The 17224-nt window shown below is 39.1% G+C and overlaps 1 protein-coding gene across 1 annotated transcript in view; it reads right to left on the bottom strand.

The window, feature by feature from the left end:
- VPS50 (VPS50 subunit of EARP/GARPII complex) overlaps positions 1–15035 on the bottom strand; it is a 79928-nt gene extending 64893 nt beyond the window's left edge. The window contains exons 1-4 of the mRNA XM_041466619.1: positions 14912–15035; positions 12469–12537; positions 5122–5244; positions 4444–4515 (exon numbers count right to left, since the gene is read on the bottom strand). Coding sequence (XP_041322553.1) covers positions 4444–4515; positions 5122–5244; positions 12469–12537; positions 14912–14944 — 297 coding nt within the window. The 5' untranslated portion in view covers positions 14945–15035. The remainder of the gene's footprint in view (positions 1–4443; positions 4516–5121; positions 5245–12468; positions 12538–14911) is intronic.
- Positions 15036–17224: the final 2189 nt, after the last annotated feature.

Raw genomic sequence — 17224 nt, 5'->3', positions numbered from 1 at the left:
TAGAACGAAGATAAGAGAAATGTTCACAAATCCATCTAGCAATTAGTGCGCATTTTTAGACTACTCACTTAACTCTCCACTTGTTAATGAACATGCTAGAAAAGCAAATAGAAATAATTTGGGGTACTGCAAGTGTTTACATTTTGTTCATGCTATTGCTACAGTACAAATTTAAGCTAATGATATAGCATGGTGTGCTGCGTTGGGCTGGGGTATTCAATTTTCTCCAAAGTACTTGAGATGAAACCAGTTTTGCTAATACAGAGGTGTTTCAGTTGAGCAGTGCCTGCAGAGAATCAAGGCCTTTTCTATTCCTCGAACCACCTCACCAGCAAGTGGGGTGGGGGTGCACAAACCTTTGAGAGGGGACACAGCTGAGGCAGCTGACTCAACTGACCCATGGGATATCCTAAATGTACGGTGTCATGACCAGCATATACAGTTTGGGGAGAAGAAGGAAGGAAAGGATGCTCAGAGTGATGGCATTTGTCTTCACAAATAAATGCTATACATGATAGAGCCCTGCTCTCCTGTAGAAGGCTGAACAGCTGCCTGCTCATGAAAAGCAGTGAATTAATTCCCTGTTTTGCTTCAGTTGCTTTTGCTTTACCTATTTTTAGCTATTTCTTCTGCATTACCTACCTTTATCTCAACCCATGAGCTTTTTCACTTTTAGTCCTCCCATTCTCCCCCCTATCCCACTGGTGGAGAAGTGAGTGAGAGGCTGTGTGATACTTCATTGCCATCTAGAGTTAAACCACAACACATTTAACATAAGAACACTTATCTTTGAGACTGATACTGCATTAAAGTAAAACTATGCCAAAATGAATATGCATCCTGTGCATACTATACCCTTTCTTTAGAACACAGAATATGTATATTTTAAAATTTTCTCCATTCTCTGAGTATAATTCTAAGTAGAACACTCCTGAGAGCTGCTGTCTGTATTGAATTTAAAAAACTGGGCATTGCTACCTTAATCAATCTCTTGTCCACAAACACAGAAGCTTAAAAAGAAATCCAACAGTAACAGTCTTATAAATGACAGCTTGAGAATAGCGTATTTAGTTTTGTTTTTCATCAGGGACTAAAAATATTTAAGAAATGGTTTCATACATGACAAAGAAATTATTGGTATTGCTCTATATCCTTTTGGGGGAACAATACTGCCAGAAGTGGAAATAAAATAAAACTGGCTATGACAGCCAGCCCACAATGCACTACTGGCAGAGAGAAACAAAGAGGTTTTTGTAAACTTGACTGCTTGACTGCTATGTTTGCCTAAACGTAGCACAGATTTGAGCTCTTCAATCACCATTCCTGTAACAATCTTATATTGGCTCCACCAGCTCAATTCCCATCCTCTAGAAGAGCACTTGCACATAAATGGTCTTTGAAATATTCCAATGTCATCAGGGACAAGGAGCATATACCCAGCTATGCTTTCCTCCTTCCATATCAAAAGCAAGCCAGACTCACAGAGCAATTTTAAAACAGTTCAGTTGTTCTTAACCTTTTAGTTGTTCCATAACTAATAAATCCTTCCTCTGCAGGACAGCAGAAGAACCACTCCAGAGTGAGGTGGGGTCAGGATAGGATATTATCAAGCCAAATGCAACACAAGCCTACATGACCCTGGGGCTCTTAAGAAAATTTGTTCACTCCACAGTCTATGCACTGTGAAATTTTCACCTTCTTTTTTTCAACGTATTCTTCATTCTAGTCCTGTACCTGTAAAAAACTTTAGAACATGGATATATCTGCTAGATATTCAATGCTCTAGTACTGTTAAGCAATGTTCAAGCAGTACACATGAATAAAAGATACATTTCTTTTCCGTTTCTACACTCTTTGTTTTGCAAGTCCTCAATTACCCTTGACTAATAACGACCTCAACACTAACAAGCACCTGCCACAGGCACTTTTTTTCCTTTCCCAGTACTTAGCGATACTACTTTTCTTTCTGAGGGTCCAAGCCCTCAGATACTTTTTCAGATGAGCAATACTATCGCCAGATACTTCATTTTTTTCCTTTCCCAGTACTTAGCGATACTACTTTTCTTTCTGAGGGTCCAAGCCCTCAGATACTTTTTCAGATGAGCAATACTATCGCCAGATACTTCATTTGTTTCCAAGCTGTCACACCCCTTTTGGCATCTTCCATACAATTGTGTTGTGCTCAGTCTTGGAATCCTGAACTGCAGCAGCTAGCACTGAATGTGACCGTGGTTATCAACGCCTGCCAACAACGTTTGCTGAAGGGACAAACAATTTTCTCTTTCTTAATCACATCAGTAAAAAATATTTCATCTCCTAAAGAAAAAACAACACAGCTACGGATATTAGACCACTAATTAAAATGAAGTCTAGCAGACATACAACTAAAAAGCCTTTCTAATCCAAATTGTCTATAACAAGACAATTACAAATTAAAGTTGTTATGATACATACATTAAAAAATGTTTGAGCAAGTTGGGATCCTTCCAGTGGAATGGAAAACTATTGAGAAATCTACAGAAAATAAGTCTATAGTGACCCTGAAAACAACAGGATGACCAAGATCAGCTGTGCAAAAGCAGTAAGTTGTTAAAGATCAGAGCTCTAACACCTGTAATTCACACTCATATAAGTGCTTTGCATTAGAAGAATTTAGAAGTTGGTATTATCTCCAAACTATTATTGTAAATTCCTCTGCCAGCTGTAGGTACAGACACTGAAGTGAAAAAGGCAGTATTTAGTTTTTTGCAGAAGCAGAGCCATTGCGTAATATGTCAACAGACTTCTTGAATCCTCTAGCTAATAATCTATTCACCATTAAAATATTTTTAGGACTGAACTAACAACATACAACATTCTGCAGTTTTGTCTTCCATGAAAGACACTAACGTCCTTTAAGGCAGACAGTTTTCTAAATGACCTATCACAAGATAAATGTATAATACCTGAGACACAAGAAACAAACATGCAACAGTCTCTCACACTCAACCTGAAAATACGACATAAGGACACAAAATACAGCATATAAGAAAATTTAGTACTTTGGCACACGCTCAAGGAGGAAATAATTCCTTCCTATACCAGAAACACATTTTGACAAAATTAAGAAAGAAACAAGCAAGGACCAATCCTGACTGGGGGAAGTTGGTGAGGGAAGAACTGGGCACATGTTTCTTGTCAAAAGTTTTGGCTTTGAGAGCTTTTGCCTGTTTGTATTCTAAAAGACACATCTGGCCATATTTACTGGAAGCCTTGTGCTCAGTTCTCTTTCCTATTATTCATTAGCTGCATGCACTTTTCAGTTCAAATGTTTCATGGCAGCAGCCATGCCCTGAAACTACTCCCTCAGCTGCAGCCAGTTCACATCCTGCAAGCAAAAAATGGCCAAGACATTGACAACACATATCAGGATTATGCAGCATAGCTCACTCAAGTTGTCTCAGTCTTGAGAGCACTTTCTTGCAAAACAAGGTCACCACAAGATGTCCTCTTAAAATTAAAAAAAAACCCCTACCACCATCACATAGACAAACATTCCAAAAAAATTACTACCTCTCACGCACTTCCAATTTCTGTCCTTACAAATCTTGGTGAGAAACACGGAATATTCATTTCCTCAACTTCTCACTACTCTTTCACAAAACTTCATAGGTGTATTATGGGGAAAGCAGTTTAAGGCAGAAGGCACTTGATTTATGTATTGTTAACAATGCAAGATTCTCTATACATTTCATTTATTTGAGGACATGAATTAGGATTACTCCTATTTTACTTGCAGATACTCTCCAAATGCCACAATTAATAGATTTGTTTCCTGTACCATGTTATTCATCTCAAAGGAGTACCAGAACAATTAACACATGAATAGAAAATTTAAAATTCTGCAACATAACAAGCACCTTTCAAATGCTGCAACTCCGATTTTGCCTCATACCTCACAGTTACTACTCATTACATTTCATTTGGTTTATTACATAATAACTCTGTATCTGTGTTCTCTAGAAACCCTTGTGAACAATTAACATATTGGTAAATGAAAAGTAAGAGAAAATAGCATCTTCAAGGAGAGAGTTTTTAAAACATTTTAAGTCTTACATTGCCAGAAATCCCTCATTGCCAGAAGTCCCACTAGTCCACTATTCAGCACTGTGTTGAACATTACAAGATAAACTTTCAAAAAGTCAAGTTTCTAAAGAAATAGTTAGCACATTTGCTCTTTGTTACAATACTTAACACTAAGATTTACTTTCATCATTTCATATGATTATATGATTTAGTGATGATTTTCCACTATAAAAGCACACAACATGATGTTAAAAAAATACTTAGTTAAAAAAATCTGATGTGTTAAGAAATCAAAATTTTTTCAGTTACATTTATTGCTAGACTTACAGACAAGACAACAAATTGTGTAAGGGTACAGAGGAAAAAACTTTTACTTACAGCAGCTTGCTGTTGTTTTAGTTTATCTCTGTACTCTTCCAGTTCTTGAAGACTAAGTACTGGAGGAAGCCTCTGCATTTAATAAATTAAAATCAGTGAGAAATTAAAGGTTGTTAACTCACATATAGCATTAGCTAGGCAATCAGTTTCATTAAATAAACATTTTTGTGGCTTCTGTAATCTAATTTGCAGAATTAATCCATTTTTTTCAAATGATGGATACTGCAATTAGTGTTAAAATATACAATATATGATCATAATTGCTTCATGTAGTATTATAATTACCTCAAAGTTACTCTATTTTACGTCATATATGTATACACACAACCACCCAATCACAGAAATGATTGCCTCTGTTAGTTTGCTAAAAAAAATACACAAAATATAGAAAAGATTTGTAGAAAAGATTTCCTCACCTATCTTGACTTTTTCACTTCAGTTTAAATTACAATATGCCTGTTAGCACACTCTACTACATTAAAAGAAGAGACTATATACTATATATGTGCACCAATAGTCTATGCTAGAAGCTGCACACAACTGCAAGATGACGTAGGGGAGTACAGTGTTGTACTCATACAAGATCTAAGAAACAAAAAATAGCCCATTGAAACAAGCATACTTTTGGTCTTCATTTTTTGTTATGTTGCCATTTTTTCTTTCAAGATGATAGCTTACCTCTAATTCATACTTCACAATATCAAAGGAGTCATTGGAAAAATAAACTTCTTCAATGCTGTTAATTATTTCCTGTTGTGCCTGAGGATCAGTTGGTTCTTCATGTAGTTCTCTGAGCTCCTCCTGCATGAAATAAAAATAATTTCCATAATGTAATAACACATCCGAGGAAGAATGACCTTTTAACAAAACAAACATCTTCCAAAAGCCACTTCCAACATTAGCACAAGAAGCAGTGGCAAAATACACAAAAAGATCAGCATACTGTGGCTTGTACTTCCCATTAGGGAGAGCAAGACATCCAAAACTTTTCAAAAAACATAGTGTAGACTTCAACGTTGCAGCTCACTTAAAAACTTCTTCATTGATTTATTGCACCAATTGCATACTGAGTTCAGTTTTTTCCTCCTCACCTTTAGAAATTCTCATAATAAACTAAAAATAAACTGGCAGACTATTTCTCCAGAAGGAGAAAAAAATTGCACAAAACAAAACAAATAAAACCCGAATTTTTAAAACAGAAGAACCCTCTTTGTAAATGACATGTAGACAGTGTCATTACAAATGCATAACTTTTCAGTTCAGCCCTCACATTCACTGAAATAAAAGTCATGACATTAAACACTTCATTTCTACAGGTAAAACCTGAACAGATCTGCCTTCTTTGCACAAGATTAACAGCTCTCAGATTTTAGCACAGTGGTCTAAGCAGAGATGTGCTGTCAGCTCTCGGAAAGCTAACATTCCAGAGATAAGCATCCCCCTCCTTGCTGTCACGATCTCCTCTGGAAGGTCTCCCCGGCAGCCTGGATGCTTCCAGTGGCTGAAGCAAACCAAGGACTCAGCCTGAACCCCCTCCTCCTCTGCTGCACTGGACACTGCAACTAACACTGGCCCTCAACTGGATGTCACTCACTCAAAAAAAAAATGAAAAATCCTTTATCAGAGACTCGAAAGCGAGAAATGTTAGAATATTATTTTCATTAAAAGTAAAGATAAAATGGATTAAATTGCTTGATAATGAAATTAAACTCTGGTGAAGCAATCCAGCAGACTGAAGAGTCCCATAATGACCCTGAGCCTCCCAGCAGTGCTGAGTTATTCCAGAGGGGCAAGGTGCTGGTATTTTCAACCCAAAGAGATCAAAGGTTTATTTCACCAGCTAATGGTATCCAATTTTAGATTAAATGTCTGAACAACCACTAATTTGCTTATTTTGCACGTCAGCGGAGATAAGGTCACTGTGCAGGCGCCCCGAGGCAAAGTGACCCTTACAACACACAGCACGGCGCTGTTTCTCTATGCTGTAAGAGGCAGCCAAGGGGTCACAAGTGGGCTGTTCGGAAGAGCATCAGAGGAGCCGCTGCTCCTCTGAAATACTTCTCAAAAGAAAAAAAAAAAAAAGAGTGGGAAAAAAATGAAAATAAGAAAAGGTGGGGCGGTGGGGAAATAAAAAGCAACGACTCCGATACAGAGAAAAACGGGTTTCAAGCGTTATGTCGCGTCCCCAAGCGGCCACACGCGAGGCTGAAGGAAAGCTCCAGGCGCGGCCGCCAGCGGTGCTCGGGCGCCCCCGCTGGGCCGCGGGCCAGGCCGCAGCCGGGAGGCTCCGAGCCGTGACGGGCCAGCGGGGAACGGGAGAAAAACCATCGAGGAGGCAGCGGGGAACCGGAGAAAAGCTCTCTAGCAGCCACCTTCTCCCGCCCAAGCGCCTCCGATCCCCCCCTAAAACGCCTGATGCAGTCACTGCCACCAGCGCAGGTGAACGCAGCAACCCACGCCCAGCCAGAGAAAGGATATGGACTGCACCCACAGACCGAGAGGAACAAGGAAATAATACAGTTATATCGTTATATAGCTGTAATGGTAGCTTTATAATGTACATCCCACTGTAAATCAGTTTCACATCTTACAGTACACTGAGTTTTAGCTATATGAAACTAAAATTAAAAATTATCCAAGACAGGCAACGGGGTCCACTGAACCACTGCAAATGGAATAACTGAATTTATCATCCAATATTTGCCTACAAGTTCCTGCATGGCTGTTTCCTAAAAGAAAAAAAAATATGAAAAACCAACCAAAGAAGAAATGCTTAGGATCATTTGAAATTCTGGACTACTGATACCTTGTCATGTTGGTGAAAAAATATCTCAATACCATAGGTCAGTGGTGACTTACATCTGCTAAAGATGCTTTAAGAAAGCCATTACGGACACATATTCTGGATTTGATGTTGGAGTGCCTAGGAAAATTGCTAAGAAACCATTTTATTCTGTCTCAGAAAGATCACTCATCTGAGTGTTTCTTGTCAAAACACTACTCAGGAAAATATTTATTAAATTAGAAGGTTTTTCTTTACCTTGTTCATTTTTTTCTAGAAAAGCAGTCTAGTTGTAACTCTCCAGGATAAACTTTAGCTCCCCCATAAATTACATTACCTGACACCAGACTTTCTGCCATGATAACCTGCAGCTTTCAGCACATCACGCTCCAGTAGCTTGAAATAACCAACATAGCAAAGGAAAATTTATTCACTCACCACTAAAGGAGGCAACTATCCCTAGCTAAAGTTTATTTGCTGATATTCCATTTTCCTCATCCTTTCAATCAGATACACAAAAACAATTTTACTATGTAGAAATAAGTCCATAGTTTCAGGGGTCTTGGCAAAGGGCCGGTTTAGCTCTGTAGACTTGGTACTCACACACTTAGCAGAAGGAAAGAGAGAAGCTGTATTAAATCCCTCAAGGTATTTTTCCACCCCAAAACTTGTCTAGCTATTGCCATATAAATATCCTCCTCAAAAAGAAAAAAAGTCAACATTAAAACACATTTATAATTTTACATTTTATGTTAATTCAGCAATTCCGAGTGCTATTCTGAACAGAAAATCCTGTCAAAAATTGTGACAGCAGGGATCTCATGATAATACCCTTACAGAGAACTTTGCCACTGCTAAACAGCATTAACTAGATACACAGGAGGTCAGAAAGAGCAGCATATTGGCAAGGGGGACCCCACAACCTTTACTTCAATCCACCTGTCCAGGTTAACACATGCATCCAGCAGTAGAAACTCTCCAATAAATAATGGACCAACACAGCCTGGTAAGACACTGTTTCACAGGCTACTCATTTTCCCTAAGTTTTATTCAGCAAGAGGACTCATCTCCTACCTAAAACTCGTGCCACTTGTGGTGCCAATTGCACCTTTTTTTTCCCTAGTACTGTGGGATCATACTTTCATGGAAAAACAATTTATCCTGTCGGGTTACCACTAGTGCAACCTTCAGCAGCAGGCCTCTCTCATTATGTCACCTAAACAGATCAGTGAAAGACAGCATCTGGGAAGGAAAAGAAAGAAGGAAAAAGAAGTCTGACAGCTTTGCGTGCTCAAAGAAGCCATTGCTAAATAAAACACAGTGTTTGCATCCACACACTTCTCATATCATTTTGTCTTTCTGTCCTATGGAAATAGGAGTTTACAGTCTAGAAGCCTGTGGCAATTTCTTGAAATGTATTTCAGAAGAGTCATCTCATTGCAGACTCATCTGAAATGCAGTTCAGCAAGTTTTAGATGTCTACCCAGCTATTTCCCAGTGCATCACACTCCCACTCTCCTTGTATGCTATATTGCCTGTAGCAGCAAAACCAATATTGCTCTGCTGAATGAAGCATTGCTTGTAAGGAGTGGAAGCAAACACTTTCTGCACTCCAGTCACTATCACCTAAAAGACTGGGAAATGAAGACATTGAAAAAAGTTAACTGATACTACTCAGGAAAAAAAAAATCTAAACAGTTTCTAATCTAATTAAAAGCTGAAGTTCAGCAACAGTCTATGCACTTTTTTTTTTTATCTGGAGACTACCAGGGGCCAAGTCTGCACTATACTGATTTGGACACAGCCTCCCTTTCTGTCACAAACCAAAAACACACCAATGAATATGCTGCTGCTTTATATCCCTCCATTCTGAGCATGGATAACACCTGTGCTAAAATCCAATCCTAAATATCAGGATAAGGGCCGTGCTCAACAAATTCAATCAGCAGCTATACTGCAACACTGCACCACTGTGAAATAAAAGTATTAAAGCATTTATATATGTATCTGTATACACACATGCAAACACCATCTTTGAATTCTATCTATATACAAAGATATATTTAGAGATTATATTTGTCTTATAATCACAGAATCACAGAATACACTGAGTTTGAATGGACCCACAAAGATCATCAAGTCCTGGCCCTGCACAGGACCATCCCCAAAAGTCACACCATGTGCCTGAGAGCATTAGCCAAATGCTTCTTGAATTCTGTCAGGCTTGGTGCTGTGACCACTTCTCTGGAGAGCTGTTACAGTGGTCAACCACCCTTGGGTGAAGAACCTTTATCTAAAATCTTATCTAATGTATATACTATAACAGTATATATTTAATATAACAATATACATATATAACTATATATATCAATCTAATTTTCTCTGTATGTTTTATATAACAATTAATGTCTATAATACCAAAAAATACAATGTATGGCTATATATATATACATATATATATACTTTGCTTTTCCCCCCTGCCCCTCCCTCCCTCTTCCCTAGCTAGAAAAGGAAGTACCACAGGGAAGTTGGTGGTATTCCCTATCTTTCATAGAAAATGCTCAGAACCTCCTTTTGATTTTCCCTTGTTCAATATATGCAGAGAGTACCTACTAAAAAGCTCTCACTCTACCAAAACAAATATTATACTTTGAAAACCACTCTCCTAATGGAGAGAACAACAAAGCCTATCCATAGAACACATGTTAGCCACACTACTACTTAATGCACTCCTGAAAAGCACTCAGCTACTGCTGGGGAAATAGAAACCCACACTCCTATGTCTATAGGAAAAAAACATTTTTAAAATAACCTCAGTGTTATTTACCATGATAAGCTACAAAATCAAATAATATTTGTATATTGCATATGAGCTGATTATCATCAAAATAGACATAACCTAATTCAAAGTCAACTCACCATTAATCCAACACACCTGAATTCAAGCATGCAAAATACCTACCTCAGACTTTTGTGACAAAACTGTTATCAGCTTGGGAAACAACAATAACAGAATGGTTCAAAATAAATTAGTTTCCCTGAGTAATCAGGGTATGCCAATGAAGTAAGGTATCTCAGTCAAAATAGATGTTATGTCCTTCTACAGATGACTTTCTCTTCTAGATATCATAGAATCATCAAAGAATCATCAGAGAATGATGGAAGGGATCTTGAACATCATCTAGTTCCAACTCTCCTGTCATGCACACCTTTCACTAGACCAGGTTGCTCAGAGCTCCATACAAGCTGGCCTTGAACACTGCCAGAGATGGGGCATCCAGAACTTCTCTGGGCAACCTGTTATATCCAGCCTTCCAGTTCAGATCTGGCTTCTCTACTTTATGAGACTTTATCAGACTCAAACTATTATACACTTACTTCCTACTGAGATACTTCCCTATGTGAGTGAGTTGGCTGCACAAGTCTGTATTAACAAGTTAAGCAAGTTTGCTGGTGATTTGCCTTCATATGATAAGAAATTTAACTTTTTCAAAATAGTTGCAGAACTTATTGAAGTACCAGTTAACGTGAGTGAATACACTCAGGTACTCACTAAAATGTCCAAATGCCTAACAATTTCATTGCCTGAAAATAAAAAAATGAGGGGTACAGTCATCACTTCATCATGCTGGCCACAGTCAGCAAACAGTCAGCAAATTAACAACTTTCAGATATCCAGACCCAAAAGAATTTTGCTGGTTATGCTTTCAGGGGATGGCACATCAGCAGATTCTTCTTCCTGTCCTCTATATTTCCCATTTGACCTCCAAACTAGTGTGGTAGTCTGTCATCCCAAAAAACATGGGTTTGTACCTAGGGTTGTCTAACAAATGGCTTGTCCTTTTACCAGGAATTCACACTGGCCCTAATTAATGCTGACCCTGCAGCCTTTCATTATATGTACTTCTGTATAGCTTTAATGCAGCTTTTGAAGTTTTCAGTATCATTTGCCCTAAATCAGTCTGGAGATACCAATTTAAATGTGGAAGTGTGACGATGAAAGTGCAGCATCATAACCATTCTGCCGTCAAAACAGCTTGAGACTTTCATGATTCAAGAGTTAAATAAAAACAATTATTGCTACACAGTGTAGACTTATCAGACATATAACATGAAACCATTACAGAATGGAAATCCAGCCAAGATACCCTACATCTGCTTTTACCTGGAGAGCCAACTTGGCAAAAAACTGGTTGCTCAGGAAGTGGCAGGAATCTGCAATTGTGAGACTTAAGCAATGAAGATGTGACAGGTTTTTCAACATTGCTGCAACTGAATACTTCTACTCTTTGATATCAATATATTGGCCACTGTTTTACAAAGTATAATGTACCAATTCAGAGACTCTTACCTGATTTTTCAAACACATAGCAGTGCTAATTTTCTGGTCTGTCTCAGCACAAGCAACATATTACACAGTACTTATACAGAGACAAAGAAACACAAGGGGTCTTTCGGTCTGACTTTTTAACTATTGTAAAATAGGTCATCTAAATTAAAGTCAGTAATTTAAGTATCTTATTGGTTAAAGGCAAAGGCCAAATTCACAGAAAATAATAGACAACAACCACAGAAGTCTTGTGAATCCTCCCCTCAGATCAACAGGGAATAAGGAACAGCCAATTATTGTGACAATTGTACCCTCACACATAGATTACTCAGCATGACTTGTGAGATGACAGTGAGCTGGCTTCATTTAAATAGTGAGACCCAAAAAAATACCAAAAACTATTGCTATTATAAAGAGATAGCTTTTAAAGTAGAACATGAAGTTAATTATATATGCTGAAGATTAAAACTATGAAATTTCAAAATATACTTACAGCACTCAAAGCATGAAGAAACTAAATGTTAACACTAGAACTATACAGGCCGTCCACACAGCATCTACTTTCCAAAGTAAAACTCAAAAAGGCTTTTTTTCTTTTTTCTGCTTTTTTTTTTTAATTTACTCCAGCAAGAAACCTAAATAATATTAAGATCAACATCCTGTGACAACTGAAAAGTTTCAAGAAAAAATTTTCATGCAAATTCATTTGGAGTTGGTGAACTGATTTGTCTCACAGCTCTTAATTCTTTCATTAAAACACTCTAAAAGACTTTCAGCAAGAAATAAAACTGAAAAAAGAACAACAGTAAACCTGGTGTTAAGGAAGAAAAGAAGACACAACTAAATGTCATTCAGCTATAAAATGAAAAACTAAAAACAAAGGGAGTGGGAGGGGAGGAATGTTGTATCATACCTTAGTAGGAATCCGAAAGTTTTCAATAGGACTGAGGTCATTAACACTCTCCTGAGGACTTCTTAGACCCTTTAAAAGAATTTTAATAATCAGTTAAGTTTGATTCCTTTATGTATCTTGCAATCAAGTCTTACCTGATGTTGAAAAGGTATCTACAGGTCCCTTAATAAATACTCTGACATGTTGCTGGAAGGCTAAGACCTCATTCTAGAAACATTAAAGCAAGATCCCTGGTATATAAATTATGCTCCACAAACATCTAAGCATTTCCATTTTTATGCTGCAATAAGTACCTTTTCAGTACAGTTCACTAACATTTTCTTTATAAAACTCACATCCTCCTGTCAATATCCAGGTGTTATCTTAAATTTTAGAATGAGCATGTGTCAAAAAAACATAGCATACTTTGTTCCACTGACATAATGATTTAATGGAATCAAATAAGTGAATTCAAGTTAGGTGCCACCTAATCTATTGCAAGATTATTTCTGATTGATGGTATATTTTTCTACTTACCATATTCCACTACTAGGACTGGCTTTCCCTATGTGTAACTGAACTGAAAAGGCTGCATATCCACACTAGCTGCTTTATATAATTATTACTCCTTAAAACATGTATAGCCACATAAACAGCATATATGTTTGTTGAATATCAAACATATTCACAATTTTCATAGAAAGGTTTGGGTTAGAAGGAGTCTAAAGATCATGTAGTTCCAAACCCTCTGCCACGGGAGGGGACACCTTGCACTAGATCAGGACGCTCATGGCCCCATCCAACCTGGCCTTGAACACTTCCAGGGATGGGGAATCCACAACTTCTCCTGACAACCTGAAACAGCATCTCACCATTTCAAACAGCAATACCACAGAACAGGCTGCACAGTATATTTTCTGCCAGCTCCCTAGACAGAAATGAATCTACAAGTTCAGGTTTCAGATATGGTTCTGACTCCAGCTTCCCTTGAGACTTCAGTGTGTTCCTGTGAGTCAAAAGTTTCAGGCAGATTTTCTTCCTTCTCATATGATCAATGTTAACAGTATTTTTTCTAAGCCCTTTTCTGGTCCTGAGTACCTATATTTCTAAAAGGACCTGTGCAAGTACTATATTAGTTTATGGTGAGAAAGTTTGTATTTATTCCTTGAAACTGACAAAGTGTTGTACATAATTTCCGTGCTAACTACTACATTTTACAACTGTTTCATCCACCTAAGATGCAAAACCTCTCCATTTTGGTTTTGATTCTCAGATTTTGTCACACATCACTTCAAAACATCCTCCCTCTGCAGTTGCCACCATCAAAGATGACTCACCTCTGCGCATCAGAAATTCAAAGTAAGAAACAAGCACAGCAACTGCTGCAATTTCTCATACTTCACACAAATTCATCCCTAAGTCCTCTCCAAAATATGTAGTTCTAGTGACTTACCTCTAGAAGAAATAAAATGTTTCACTTATCAAATGGCAAGTGGAACCTAATCTTTCCAAATGACTGAAAATTGCCTAAGTTGTTATTATTTGCAGAAAACATCATCTCCACGCCGGGCAGGCTTCCCAGCACTCCTCCTAGTCAATCTGAAAACAAATCATGTAACCCTCTACTGAAGTGGAACAGAATATTATTTTGGCAATTCCACTTTCACACAAGTGTTCATTTTTAAGCCCTGCCTCCTGCATAAGGATCACAACTCTGAGAACATAGTTTGAGGGAAGAAAAAAAAAAAAAAGCTTCTGACTTTTCCATGATTTTCTGTAACTACCTAGAATATCTGATGTGGGCGACACAAGTGATTTTTTTTTTAAGTTCTCCAATTAGACAAAAATAAAGAGGCTTTTTTTTAGGGGTATCTTATATATGTGAATAACTGGAATGTTCTGCTGATACACTTCCTTAAAAGACATCTCAATCTTAGAAAAATTGGTCCAAAAGTAGGCTTGGATCTACACAATCCTGGAGACAACCGGTACAAGTGGCCCACGGCAGTGAGCTGACAGACATACCGAGTGCTCTGGTACACACTCACTATGTGCCCACCCAGATATGTCCCTAGCACCTTCTCAGCCTCGCCTCCCTATGGACCAAAGGCATTTGCTGCCAGACAAAGCCATGTTACAGAACCACAGCCCAGCTCTCAAAATTATATGTCAAAAAAGCAAACTGACACGGGCCCGCCCTGTCATCTTCAACAACGATTTCTCTGTTGTGACATGAGCTATGCGGTGGCACCTGCGTACGCTTCCATTTCTCGGCACAGAGAAACAAGGTGGATGCGTGTGCAGCAGGAGCTCGCACGCCCCAAGGCTTCCCTCCCTCCCCGGCAGGACAGAGGGCGATGTCCGCGCACCGGCGGCTCCGCGGAGTGCCCGGGCACGGCGGCCCCGTGGAGAGCCGGGGACGGCCGTCGCGGTACCCCGCCGCCCCCCGAGAAGAGCCGCTCACCTGGCGGGTCATAAGCGACTTGATCTTCTGCATGATGGCCCCGCCGCCGCCCCGACTGCGCTCAGCGGCCGCGCAAGGCGCCGGGGCACGGCGCAGCCATGTTGGGCGCCACCTGACCGCGCCCGCCCGCGGCTCCCCGGGAGCGGTAGTTCCAGAGCGGCCGGCCCGACTACAAGTCCCGGCAGCGCGGCCGGCAGGGCGGGCCTGGAGCTGCGGCTGCCGGGGTGGGTGGGGTGTTTGAGTATTGGGGTTTGTTTGTGTAGGTTGGACGTGATTAGCTTGGAAGGTAAAACGAGGCTCTGTGTGTGGGGACAAGCCGGAGCGTACACGAAGACGAGGGGAATTTCCTGGTTGTCTCGGGTTTTTTCTGGCGTTAGGCACACAGCGCGTCTGGCCTGTTCACGGGTGATGGATGTAGTTTTGCATCAGCAAAACAGGCTTGTGTCACTCTTATTTAGTTGTATTGATAGCAGCTTTAAAAAAACACACACACCAAGACCCACCAGATAGTTTTTTAAGTCTATTTTATATCAGCACAAGGCAAGAAAGAATTTATCCTACAGTCTTTGCTTAAGCGGAGACAGCTTTCGAGGGTGGGACCACCTGCACTTCCGCTGTGGCACGGTTGTGCCTGTAGAAAAAAGGTTTTTTTCCTTGTCGAGGGCACGTAGGTCAGCTCCGCTGTTTCCTGATCCTGCTGTTACTCAGCGCCGCAGCTGCTGCTGTGTTGGGGCAGGGCAGGTGAGAGCAGGTGCCTTTGAAACGGCACTGACAAAGGAGGGTCGGGAGCCATGGTCCCTCCCTGCTTTCTTTGCCAGGAGCTCATTACTTCTGGCTGCCATTGGGAATATCGTGTGATTGTTTAGTAGAAAACCTCTAACGATTTTAGCACATGACAAAGTTACTTCTCGTTAATAAAATAACTAAAATTTGCAGAATGTTGGTGCTGCAAATAGTGTTGCTTTAATGTAGTTGCTTCTATTCAAAAGGAGGAAGGTTTGATTTGTATTAAGTTTAAATGCCATTTAACAACTAGTACAAGCTACAAGTCTGCTGAAAAGAAAATCCATTTTTCACGTGCGCAACATTTGTGTATGTTCATGTAAAAACTTGAAGTATATTAATAACATCAAAGATATGTTAAAATGCTGGAAATAACAGGGCACAATTGAAAAACGTAACTCTGCTTATCTCTTCTTTTTTTATTATTATTTTCCTAGCCCATATGGGGCATTTGAAGTGCCAACACAAGTTTTATTCCAATGCTAAAGGTCCCATTATTTCATTTAGAACTTAGTTAGAATCTATGACCAATATTTTGTTACATGGTGAAATCAAGTAGATAATTTCTAACCTAGGTTTTATGAAAGGTTGCAATTTGATATATCAAGCATACAGTTAGGTGGATTAAGCAGCTTCCAAACAGCAACGTTCAGGTGGACAGGGCAATGGAGTCAGAAAGCTTTTGGGAATATGTGAAATATTCTCTTCATCTCCTGACATATGTCAGTTGGTGATATTATTTCTGGTGGGATCACTGTACTTCTGCTTTATTAATCTGTAATAACCCTTGTGTTTCTTATATTGGACCTGGAAGCATCTGGGTGTTCTCACCTCTAAGGTAAAAATTGAGTGCTCATTCCTCCTGATGGGGGATTAGCACCTTGCTGAACCCCTGCTTCTAGCACACAGTGAGGGGGAGGCAATTTCTTCCTACAAGTTGCTCCTGCACAAAGCAGAATAAAGTCTAGCCTAATGTTTGTTAATCCATAATAGTTTGTCTAAGTGCTGTTTAGTGAAAAATACTGTGTGGTTTTGTATGGATAAACCATCTCTGTCACTGCTAATATTTGCTGTTGCAAACTGTTACTGCACAGCTCTGGGAGGGTTTGTCCAGTTTGATGCTGATTTGTATGGTGAATGACAGCTTTGGACAAAATCCAAATCCTACATTAATATTAATTTAAACTGATGTAAGTTAATGGAGAAGAAACAATAATCAGCAGTTAACAACTGTAGTAAGCTCTCCACTCTAGCCATAGGATTTTCATTTCAATGATGTGTCATAGATACTTGACATCACATGTTGTTTAAAGAAAGGGAGTTAATTCTTTGCTGAGTTATACTTACTTTAAGGAAAAAATACAGAAAATTATGGGCTTGAAAGTGCTAAGAAAAAAATTATAAAGGCTCTTTAACAGCTGTTTTATGGGGGTTTTTTTGTAACAGAAAATGAGAGGCTGTCGGAAAAGTTCTGAAAAAATATTCTGACTACTAATTTTAGTTTGAAATAAGCATGTAGCATCACAGTAT

This window comes from Pyrgilauda ruficollis, unplaced genomic scaffold (assembly GCF_017590135.1).
Source record: "Pyrgilauda ruficollis isolate IOZ18807 unplaced genomic scaffold, ASM1759013v1 scaffold2, whole genome shotgun sequence".
In the NCBI taxonomy this organism is placed as follows: domain Eukaryota; kingdom Metazoa; phylum Chordata; class Aves; order Passeriformes; family Passeridae; genus Pyrgilauda; species Pyrgilauda ruficollis.
The sequence above is the reverse complement of the archived record's forward strand: the minus strand, read 5'-3'. Positions and strand labels throughout refer to the sequence as shown.